This window comes from Hyaena hyaena, unplaced genomic scaffold, assembly GCF_003009895.1.
Source record: "Hyaena hyaena isolate Hyena2069 unplaced genomic scaffold, ASM300989v1 scaffold_251, whole genome shotgun sequence".
NCBI lineage: Eukaryota > Metazoa > Chordata > Mammalia > Carnivora > Hyaenidae > Hyaena > Hyaena hyaena.
The window spans coordinates 497,707-510,273 of NW_024080883.1; the positions used below are offsets into that span (position 1 = coordinate 497,707).

Sequence of the window (12,567 nt, forward strand, 5' to 3'; positions counted from 1 at the left end):
TGATAGCCGTTCCCTCCCACGTCTGTTTAGCAGGGTGGAGGGGGGCTTGGAAGGCGCAGGACACAGACATGGTGGGCAAGCTCCAGAAAGCCAACAGCTCCGTGCCTTCTACCAGGTCGTGGATGTGGGGACACAGTTGTGTCTCAGCGCCTGTTCAAAGGTCTTCAGATCAAGGAGCTTTTGCCTTACCCCTGCCTTTTCCATTTTTCTCTATTACTGCCTGTTTCCCCAACTTCTCACAGATTTGCCAAATACATGAAGGGAACATTCCGGGTCCGTTTTCCTGAAGGGGCATAAACTAACTCCCTCTCTTTCTGATCTAAAGAAGTACATTTCCAAAATATAAGTTTGTTTTGTGTGAACCTTGAAATATGGGTCTTTGGGATTCCCGAAGCAATGGTGGACACAGCTTCTGGATGGCACAGTCTTCCTCTCAGCTCTCACAACTCCCTCATCCCCCCAGCGTAGAGCACACACACACACATACACACACACACACACACACACACACATCCTCACTCTCAGGTGCCACCATCTCTCCTGGCTTCAACACATTAAGGCTCTATAACCCCTCTTATGCAGATTTCCAGGAATTATGTCAAAAGACAGGTGGCCCTTTTCTCAACATCCAAGTGTGGTCCCTATCCCTGTCTTCTTCCCCATCATACTTTGGGGTCTCAGGCCCCAGGCCCCAGCATCCCCAAGGTTTTTGTTGCACTGATTCTACCAATGTACATTTCATTGCATGACACTGAGCTCGTGCTCTGCGTCTCATCTGTATGGCCCGTGCATGTGATGAGCCTCCTTCAAACAGCAGAGGCTCTGTCGTTGCTCTTGGTGAATCAAATACTCGGTTTGTTTGTTGGCGTCATTGTTACATTTGTGTAAGATACGGATTTTTAAAAATATTTTTGCAGATAGTTATAGTAAGTATCAAAACCCCTATATAGAAAAGGTAGAAGTGTATATGACAGCTTTGATGTAACCATTCTTGAGATGCACACCAATCTAGTTTTCTACGGCGCACACGATTGTCCTACTTCATAACTAGCATGTAAACTGTGCTCCTGGCCTCTCTCCGATGTGGGCACTGGAACTCAAGGTCATTTTGCTTCCTGTAATATATCCTATATTTTTGTGCAGCTTTAAGTAAACAGCTTGTTTTTCAGGTTTTAGATAAAAGTGGCCCTGGTGTTTCATTGAAACCAGAAAAACAGGAAGTTTCTCTTACGAATGAAGGTAAAAGAGAGAATTCAGTTTCCATCCAATAGCTGTAACATTTGAGTTGTTTTTAATATGACTTATATGGCATGTCTGATGTGGGATATAGATCAGAGGTTTGGCAACAGCTTGGATTTTAAAAAGTAACAATTTGTTGTTCCCGAAGTGGGGAGATGGGTGGGTAGAGAGTGAGCTGATGGGAAGGGCCAAGAGATACCTCGTTCCTAAGGAAGGTGCCCCTAGCCCCGCCACGCGGCCTGACGTCCCCCGCAGTAGATTCATGTCACCCTCTGCATTGAATTCTGTTTAGAAATTTGCAAGGAGCTAGTATAAGCTCTTTAATTTTCAGACTGTATTTTGAAAATTACAATGACATTCCTCCATCTTCAGTAATCAGATTGCTAAGACTAGTTCAACAAACACATTCATTCGTTCCTTTAGGCCCCTGGGATGTCCTTGGTCTCAGGTGAGAGACCTGAACTTTTTTTAAAGCTTAGAATTACCTTCTTATAATATTCAATCCAAAAGACAATGTCCCTGGATAGAGCAGCTGGAAGCACAACGGACTCAGAAAGTTTTGTTTTCTTAGTGCCCGTTTACGACTGTGGCTAACCCTTTTATTATGTGTTGTATATTTTTATTGTACCATTCTCTGTTTTATATTAATATCATACCATTTGGGACTAAGCCGCAAGTCTGTCATTTTCATTGTCATCTTCTTATTGTGAAATCAGTTTTAAAGCCTTTCTTAGTCTCTTTAGTAAATCTCAGCTCATTTTGGCTACTGTTCCCGACCCTTGCTGTATCAGTCCTTGCCGTCATTTTGTTCACTTTTGGTGTAAGCCCTCCTTTCCTTCATACTTTGTTGCTTAGGTAACCTAATCAGTCATTCATTCACATCTTTATATTTGAACCCATTAGTGAAGTCCCTAAGAAATCACACCTTTTTTTTCTTTTTCATCTTAATTAGCATAATCTGCAATCCCATAATGAGGATTTCTTTTGTAAGGTCCTCTTGATTTTAAAACCAGTGTTTTATAGAAATTTCAGACTATTCACATGATTTCAAGTATGTGCCTGTTGGATTTCCAAATTGTGATGGAAAAATTGTTAATACAATTTTGATCCTAAAATTAATACTTAATTTCAAATGTTCATCCTGGGTTTGGAAAGAACAAATTGTGAAATATTTTCAAATGACTGCAATTATAGATTAGCTGACTGTTGGGCTAAAAAAATTTTCACTTTTTATTATGCAAGGCGGTGACTAAAATCACTGATTCCTGCAATGTGCTTAGGAAACCTCTTTTATTTAAGGGAGTTGTGCAGACCCTCAGCCATTCACCTACCATCTAGAACTTTCTTTGTTGCTAGATATTTGGTGCAATAAGATATTTGGACAGTTATCACAATGAATTCTAGAGACAGGTGGAAGAAGGATATGTTGACTTATTGCTTATATTGTCTCCATCTTAAAACCAATCCAAGGGGGTTGAAGTGTTTCTGCCCCTCTGTGGACTGTAGATGAATCACTACCCTCACTGAACCTACAATTCTGAGGTTCTCTCAGTGAGAAGATGGACGAGATGACTCCGGGTCTCTTCGTGCTTTAAACTTCCACCCTCTGCTAGGGACACGTTTCTGGTTAGGATCTGTTAGGATGTTTTTGAACCTGAACCTAAAATAGGGGGAAGACAAGAGGTGGTTTGGGCAGAGGCTGGTGAGAGAAGAGAATTCTGACGGTCCCCCCTATGCACACCAATAGCAGATAATAAGCATCATGAAAAAGAATTTGCAAAAAACAAGTTACAAAGGTTCTTGGATTAGTATACACACTACATATACTTTATAGAGAGGTCTTTATAAGTTGCTTTAAGAACACACTGCAGTTTTACGAGAGGATGGTTGACATGCAAAGCCAGAGTATCCGCAAGTAGTTCATAAACCGCCAAGACTTCTTTCAGCTCATTTTATTGTGTGATCATCAAAATGCGATTGTCTTCATTTTGTCTGTCTTTTGAAGAAAAACAGGAGCTGTGTAGTGATACTCCAGAAATAAAGAGAAACTCTTCATTACCTAATCGGGAAAGGTGAGTGTACTGCAATTATACAAATTCCAAGTGAGTGCAATTATACTGTTGCAAAGTAATTATCAATGTTTAAATACAAGAAGAAAGAAAATAATAGCAACAAGCAAAGGCAATTAAGAATGGAACCACATTTTACAAAGGAGACAAGAAAGACTAGAATACGGCTGGGTTTCTTACCTTTTTCCCAAACCTTTTCATTTTCCTTTGTGAGGATTTGGGGATAATGAAATGGAACAGGCTTAACTTCCTACTCACAGCAGGCAGCTAATTGCTGTAATGTAGCCAAAGAACTGAAAATGCCACATATGTATAAGGTGTGAATATGAAATCATGAACTTGTTTTTATGTGTGTGTGTGTGGCTCATTATTGTTATATGTGTATATAATTATGATAATCGTTGCATGCTAGGATTTTCTTACATGAGACTTTTGTCACTTTTAAGATAAAAATCAGCTGAATATTTTGGATGCCCAATAAAATAAAAAGAAGGTTTTCAAGGAAGCAAACTCTTACCCTCACTTCGATGAACTTGTCACAGGTGCTCTTCAGGCATTTAGACCCAGTGTCTTTGAATCCAAATCCTGGGCTCTTTCTGCATAGGAGCACATTGAATTAAGTGCCAGAAAAAAGTAGAGAGGAGTTTTAATTTCTGCACTTGCTGACAGGAGGCGTCCCTCGAATACTCAGTTCCCCTCACTTTTCTGTTCTACTCAAAAGCCTGTCACAGCCCCATCACTTGCAAGCTAAGTGACAAACTCCTTAGCACAGCACAAGTCCCCTTCAGTCCTGCCCCTCCGTGGAGCCCTCACTCTGCTTCCCAGAGTTTCTGAATTGCTTTTAGTTCTCTTTTATCACACTTCCATCTCTTTGTGCCTGTTGTTTCCTTAGCCCGCTGCAAGCTGTACACTGGTTTATTACTCTTTCCTTCAAGTTCTGTCTCACCTCTGGGGCCCCCAACTCTTGCGGGCAAACTCAGGGTTTCAGCGAGCCACTGTTGCAATGATCAGATTGTCAAAATCCGTTCAACTTCAGTGATTACCTGTTAAATATCTGCTGTATTTGGACCTACAGTGGTGAACAACACCATTGTCAAGACAAGTGGAATTGTCTGTCTGAATGTCTGTCTTCCCATCAGGCCAGGGGTCATATATTTTCTTCTTCATAACTCCAAGCATCTGAGTCTCCATCTAAGCATCTCCACATTCCATCTAAAACAGCTCATCCCACGCCTGACAAGGCGCACTATCAGATCTTAGCATCCTGCTTGGGTTTTTTCAGAGCACTTATTACTATTTTAAAGTATCTTACTGGATCATCTCTTTAATATTTTACATTCTACGTTGCTTAATTTTGTATATTTTTCACTAGGAGCTAACTCAGTCTGCAAGAGCAGGGCTGTCTTGCTCAACCCTGTGTCATTAGTGTCCAGATTAGCAACTGACTCAAAGATGATATATTTGTGGACAGAATAAATGGTACAGCTTTTCCTCCATGCTATTGCTAAGTCACTTTATGGATAGTGGTTTAACCTAGAGTTATTTCTTAAAATTTGAGTTAAATTATAAAATCTATCCAAAAAACTAAAACACATTGTGTGTGTGTGTGTGTGTGTGTGTGTGTGTGTGTGATATGTTACTTTTAGGTTTGTATGAGGTGTGTTTTGTTTTTTATCATCTTTGAATTGTATCTACAACATGAATGTTAGAACTATGGTCTAATTAAAACAATCTTTTTTTTTTTTAAGTTTATTTATTTGGAGAGAGAGAGCGCAAGTGGGGGAGGAGAAGAGAAAGAGACAGAGAGAGAGAGAGAGGGAGAGAGAGAGAGAATCCCAAGCAGTCTTTGCAGCATTAGTGCAGAGCCAAGTGTGGGGCTCGAATTCACTAGTTGTGAGATCGTGACCTGAGCTGAAGTGACCTGAGCTGAAGTTGGATGCTTAAGCAACTGAGCCATCCAGGTGACCCGGCATTGAGTTAAATTTTTGGGTAACCCTCAGTGCAGTTCTGTGAGGTAGGCACACAGACTACTTAGAGGTGCCTGGGTGCCTCAGTTAAGCTTCTGACTTCAGCTCAGGTCCTGATCTCACTGTTCATGAGTTTGAGCCCTGTGTCAGAGCCTGGAGCCTGCTTCAGATTCTGTGTCTCCCTCTCTCTCTGCTCCTCCCCTGCTCATGCTCTGTCTCTCAAAAATAAACATTTAAAATTTTTAAAAAAAAAGACTAATAAAATTTCAGCATAAAGGAAGCTATAGTTAATGGGCCTCCAATATTGTGCAAGTATTCTTTAACAGACAAGCATTGTTATAATGTTCTTAATCTTAAGTAAAATATCAGCTGAAGTTAATGAATTAATACCAAAAGTCTGTTGACTGTCGAAATGCATTCCATTTGATTAAACTGTTATCCAATTTTTAAATAGTCCATACAGTATAAACATATAAAACTTTCTAGAGCTGTGGTGTCAACTTTAGCACTGAAGGTTTACAAAAATCTCCTCCTTACTTGACAAGCAAAACCCTATGTGATTGGACCCCTGCCTGCCTATGCAGCTTTGTCTTCCAAATTGCATGTGCCCTCAGCCCTCTTGAACACTTTTTGTTCCCACAGTACTGAAAGCTTTGGGCCTCACAAGAAACTCTCCAGTGGTAGTGCCTGCTTTGCTTAGAATAAACTCCAGTTCCCACCCCACGGACATGACTGCCAGCTCACACCTCTTCCTCTTTCTTCTTCTTTCCATGCACTCCACCCCCTGCAGCCCTGGCCCTTAACGCTTCCAGCCATCCTACCTCATTTCTACCAGGGAACATCACACATCACCTGGAACACTCTTCTAACTCCAGATCTTGACTAAATTGTTCTTTCAACTGACTTTGCCCCTTTTTGTTTTATTTCTGTATGTACTTTCCCCCAGGCTAAAATAGAACGTTACTTTAAAAGCCCTATTCAGCCAGTGAGACAAATGGTATGTAACTACTGTTGCTAAGAATACATTAGTGTCAATTCTGTTTAATTGTGGTTCCCCCAAAACCTTGAAACAAGATTTATCAGGAATAAGTAGTAATTTTTCTAATTGAGAGTTGATTTTATATAACTACATAAATGATAGTTTTTAGCATGACATTTATGGCCTTGCTCTCATTTGTTGTGTATTAACATTTCATTTGTCACATATTAATGTTTCTGAATTTATGAGTATCTGATGTGATCCCCACTTTGAAATTATAAGCTTCAGCTTGTTTTCGCACAGTGCGCTAATAGAAGATTTAACTCCAACTTCCGGATACAGTGACAGCTTTTCTGTGTGTGGTGCTTGTGAAGTTACTTCTTCACTGACAAAGTTTTCTCAGAGCATGTATATCACGGAAACAGTAAGAAAACTGACGTCTATTTTAAGGTAAAGATATATGCTAACATATTTCCATATGCTTTGTTGAACTTTTTTTTTTATAAATTTTTTTTTTATATTTTTATTTATTTATTTATAGGAGAGAGAGAAAGAGAGACAGCGTGAGCAGGGGAGGGTCAGAGAGAGAGGGAGTCACAGACTGAAACAGGCTCCAGGCTCTGAGCTGGCAGTCAGCACAGACCCCGATGCGGGGCTCGAACCCACGAACCGCGAGATCATGACCTAAGCGAAAGTCGGACGCTTAACCGACTAAGCCACCCAGGCGCCCCGCTTTGTTGAACTTTCTAAGCAGTGACAGCTCCTGATCTTTTTTTTCCCCCTACTCAGCCGTAAAGTTATTAAGAAGATTCAATAGAATGACTTTATGACTTGTCCCCTAACTACACTGATACAGATGCCCTGTGGATTAAATGTCTCTTGGAATAGAACTGTAGTCGCTAACTGTCCATTGTTATGTGGTCTGGCAGTATGGTGGATGTTCTGTCCTGGATGTTATGACTTTCTTCCTTCCTCCCTCCCTTTCCCTTTCTTTTACTTTTTAGTTATTTGGTTTTTGCCTGACCAAGTCCCTCATGACATTTGTATGGCTTTCTACAAATTCTCCTATTGTAGCTTTAGATACTAAACTTACCAAGGGAAGTTGAGTTTTACGTTTTGGTTCAGTGTAGAATGTTAACATTTGCAGGCAGGGCAGATGAGGAATTTAAATGTCTGGATCTCAGTTCCCAAAGAATGGAGGCAGGGAGGGGATAAAGTCCAGAACTCAAGATTTTTCCAAATAAGGACCAAGGATAAAAGGGGACCAAAGAAGTTTGTCTACAGAAGAGTGCTCTGAAATAGGTGACATAGGGAGAGGGAGGGGCAAGAGCAGTGACACCACTAAATTAATGGGGCCAGTTGGTTTGGTTGGGGGTCACAGACTGTGAGTGGCCTCTGTTATACAAGGAGAACATACCGGAGGATCTAGCTGGATTAGTATTTTCCCTTAGGACAGATACTTGGACTTCCAGATCGGTGAGTGACTGTAAAAGCTTCCTGAAGAGGAGAGTTGGCGAAGAGAAATGTAGAGGTGAGGCATATATATAGGGAGCTAAACCTTTCGTCTCAGGCTCAGGCTATGGTCTTGTGTGTGAAGATATACTGCAAACCACTGCAGTACTTGAACTCAGTTCTGCCGTTGTCCTGGGCTTTATGAAAATTCCTATGGGAACATCCAGGGCTGTGGGGCTCTGCATACATGAGCATGAAGGCCCATTTGTCCCTTAGGAACGCATTACTAGCATCTGTCCTGTCCCAGGAGAAAGGATGAAGCACTCTTGGTTATATGTAGGTGGATCTGCTTGGACTTTGCATTAGGGCACATCTTCACTAATGATACTAGGGATCCAGAGAGAAGTTGTTGACCAAGAAATGAAGTCAGAGTGCTACATTTCTGAATACTTAAGTTTTGACCACTAAATCTGAGTTGGCAAGCTTCCTCTAGCCTGGGAAAGGGACAGAAACAGGCCAGACCTCAGTGTTGTACAGGTATTATGAGTTGAAAGAGGCCGCTTATCCAATGATCTGGATGGATGTCTGTCTCATACTGCCGTGGTCTACAGAATAGTCCCTAACGAATGGGATTCTCTGAACAGTTTTATCAGTATTTGTCCAGAAGTAATATGTAAGATCCTCTATTTTGAAGTTAGGTAGTCATACATTTGAATCTTGGTTTATCTTCCTTACTGGTTCTGAGCATTAGGACACATAGTATACAATAAATTATATATATGAATGTACCTATATATGGCAAAGAAATGTTTGCATATTACTAGTGATTAGGACATTGCTTCAAGTGAACCAGGCCTTCTTGATAATAATAGCTATTGTTTTTGAGCTGTTAGTATATTTTAGGCATTCACTCAAGTGTCTTGTATATGTTAGCTCCTTACTTCCACAAACTTAGGAGATTGATATTATTTTTAACTTTTTAACAAATGTATGAAGAAACTGAAGCTTAGAGAAATTAACACACTCAAAGTTGCAGTTACACAGTTACTAGGACAGGGCTGAGTTTTAGCCTAGGCACCTTGATTTAGAGTCTTATGTTCACACATATACACACATATATATACACATACATATATATGTACTTACCTACATATACATACAGAAACATGTATGTGTGTGTGTGTGTGCATACATGCACACAGGCATTTTGTAACACACATACACACATTCTTTGCTACTCCCCCCCACACTGAGACCTGGAGAGCTGCCTGGTTGTGTTGCACTAGGGTTTGGATACCCCACTGTGTATCATCATTTTCCTCATTTTATCCTTGGCTAATTTTTGTTATGCATTTAAGTGTATCATTACTATTAATTTTTACACGTGATCTAAAAGGAGGTAATGTGATTGAGGGTACTGAGACTTTAAAGTACATTCACTTCCATTATTAGGCATCACTAGAAAATTAAAATTTCCCAGAAATCATCTTCCTGATGAACACATAGAATCTTTGGTGCTTGAAATCATCATACTATTACCAACTAAAGACTCTGAAAGCCAAACATAGTAATAAATCAGCTCTTTTCTGGGCCAGCTTGAATCTTTTTTGTGGTGATTGTTTTACAGAAATATTAAGTGGAAAAAGAATTGTACAGAGCATAAAGCTTAACTGGAACAAAATGAGCTCCTCATTTATCAATCTTCTCTTTTTCGCCTTCAGCAGCGTGTAGTCTGTTTTCTAACATTTCACGGGTGAAAACAGATTTCTTGTCTTCTTTGTTATGTTTTTTCCCCCCTGTACTGTGCTCTTCTTTCTGTATCTGGTACACGTGTTGTTCCTTGTGTTAACTAGACTTCAAATTTCTCAAGGCGCGAAGATTATGGCTGGCTCTGTAGAAGGTGGAGGGTACCATGTGTTTTATACTCAAGATTGTTCACCAGATTTGCCTTACTTGTCACATTGTAAAGATAGTCATTAAAATCCTTTCCCTCCACTTGGTTCACTTTGGACATGACTCCATCCTTATCCCTTTCCATACTGCCAAAGTAGAGTCTCACCACTTTGTTTATTTCATGTTAATGGAATAAATTAATAAAAATAGTAGTTTTCATTATTCATTTTCATTACTTGATTATACTCAGCTTAGTGCTTTCCTGTCTTATATTACTTTTTTATGTGTATTAATTTTTTTAATCCCCAACTAGAGTAACATCTTTGAAAATAGATTGGATTTTCCACATTGTGTCTGAGATATATTAGTAGATATTCAAAGAATACTTTTAATAAATTGAAAGGGACTAATGTAAAATGCAGTGAATAGTATTGTTGGATATTAAAATATTTTCAGATTATGGGGTATGACTGAGTTGTGTTAAGTCAGAGGTGGATAAGATCCATACTGTTAAATTGTATCAGATGATCCTAAATATTGGAGACCTATCAAATCTCAAGTCACTCTCAATAATATTGATGATGATGATAATACATATTTATTATGCACTACCTGTGTTCTGGGCACTGTCCTAAAAGCTTTGCATATGTTAACTCTCTTAAGCCTTTCAATAGCCCTGTAAACAGAGACTTTCATTATTCCTATTTTATGGATGAGAACACTGAGGCTTATAAAAGTTGACTACTTTGCCTAGCATTACATAACTCTTGAATGGTAGAGCAGGAATTTGAATCCTGGCAGTCTGGTCTCATAGTCCTTCCTTTTAACTGCTAACCCTATAACACCTTGTTTGTTTATTGTTGTATATGGTAACTTAATAATAAGGCAGACTTCGTTTATTTTGACTCCACAAAAGCCTATGTAAGCTTACATTTTAAAAATATCAAGAATTAAATTTTAAAAAGGAAGTCATGGGATGCCTGGGTAGCTCAGTTGGTTAAGCAGCCAACTCTTGATTTCGGCTCAGGTCATGATCTCGCAATTCGTGAGATCTGAGATCAGTGTGGACCCTGCTTGCGATTCTCTTTCTTCCCCTCTCTGCCCCTCCCCCTACTTGCAATCATGCACACACTCTCTCAAAACAAATAAACTTTAAAAAAAAGAAAAGTATGTCACTTGTTACAGGTTGCTGCCAGTTACTGAAGCAAAAGAAAGCCCACAAAATTAAATACACTGGCAGTTGGGGTCCATTGGAAACCACGATCTAATTCCTGGTTTTAGAAAGCAAAACTGTGCCATTTGTATTCATCTTCATCTTTCTTTTTCACTGGGTTGGAGAAGAGCGTTTCAAACTACCCCAAGCAAGAGGCTTGTTCTTTTTCTATGAACGAGGTTACTTTTTTAAAAAAGAGCACCTGGATGAGCAGGTGCTTCTGTGTTTCCCTGCTCATGTCTAGAGAGAATGGAGCTATAATAATGCAAGTAAGAGACTTTTCTTAAGAAAAAACTACTCTGTTGAGAAGGGACTATGACTGTGGAATGAAAAGGAAATGGCCCTTAGCTTCAGCTTTACCAAGCTTGGCCGTCATGGATGGAAGCGGTGCGGACTCAGTGTTGTAGCTCATCTAGTTGAACTCTTTAAAAAATTCCAATTCAAACTTGCAGGCATAGATATGGATTTTATAGGAATTCAGTGAGACGGGCATCATAGCCAAAGACCTCCTATGGTCCTGGATGCAAGTAATGGTTCTAGAAGATCTTTAGGATATTTGCTTCTTAAATTCTTGAGAAAAGAGGGGCACCTGGGCGGCTCAGTTGGTTGGGTGTCTGACTTCAGCTCAGGTCATGATCTCATGGTCTGGTCCATGGGTTTGAGCCCCAAATCAGGCTCTGTGCTGGCAGCTTGGAGCCTGGAGCCTGCTTCAGATTCTGTCTCCCTCTCTCTCTGTTCCTCCACCATTCGCTCTCTCTCAAAAATAAATGAACATTTAAAAAATCTTTAAAAATTGAGAAGAGAGGCAGTGTTCAACAAAGACATTCTCCTGATTTTATTGTCAAGCCTGGAGGTAGAATTGTGAGTAAATGCTCCAAGGGAAGCAGGGTAGTTTCTGGTGGGACAGGAGTCCTGTTGAAAAGGCAACACTTGATCCTTGAGTCTTCCAGAATGCGCAGTATCCACCTGATTTAATGGATATGAGAGAACAGATACCAATTTATCCCTAGGGTTTTGTGCTCAGCATCTCCTGGCATATGTTCTTGAAGGACCTTTCATGGATTAGAGAATCACTATGACTGTCCTAAAGGAAAGTGAAGTTTGTGAGTGGAGAAAGGTTTGATAAGATACAAAAGAAGATACCAAGGAAAATCACTGAAGAAAGGGACTCAGGACAACAAATGAAGGAATTTTTTAAGAATTTGTAACTACATTCAGACCCTCCTGTGACTTTTGGTATCTTAACGGTTTTCTAACAGCATATGACAGCTTTTTCTGAATTTACCTTTCAGAAAAAGGAAAATTTGTGCTTGGATATTGCAGGACCTATATATTTTGTCCTCTGTCTCGTCAGTCTTGTGGGACAGAATCCCAAAGGGAAAAGCTAATTAGCAGCTCTGTGGAGGAGAGAGTAGAAGGCAGAAAGTTCTGGAAGGTGAGACACGAAGGAAAGTGCAGGGCACCTGCTAGGGGCTGTGGTAGGGGTGGGTCCTTAATAGTCAGAAAACCAAAGAGGCTCAAGGTAAGAATAATTCCTCAACCAAAGAGTTTCTGTAAAGATTACATGAAATCATATAAACTATAAAACATATAGTAGCACTTAACACTTTTCTAGAACTTTATAAAGAGTGATTGAATGTGACCAGGGTGCTCAATATTGACAGAAAATATTTGTCCCCAACATTTAGTGCAGTTGGTCTGGAATATTTCCTTCATAGGCTGCTACCCTCCTGCCCCACAGCCAGCTAATTCCTC

The 12,567-nt window shown here is 39.9% G+C and overlaps 1 protein-coding gene across 1 annotated transcript in view; it reads left to right on the top strand.

Moving 5' to 3' along the window:
* The window catches only part of MORC1 (MORC family CW-type zinc finger 1), a 164,161-nt gene that overhangs the window by 136,359 nt on the left and 15,235 nt on the right, over positions 1–12,567 (top strand). The window contains 3 exon segments of the mRNA XM_039244970.1: positions 1,170–1,239; positions 3,245–3,311; positions 6,558–6,704. Of these exon segments, the coding sequence (XP_039100901.1) occupies positions 1,170–1,239; positions 3,245–3,311; positions 6,558–6,704 (284 nt within the window).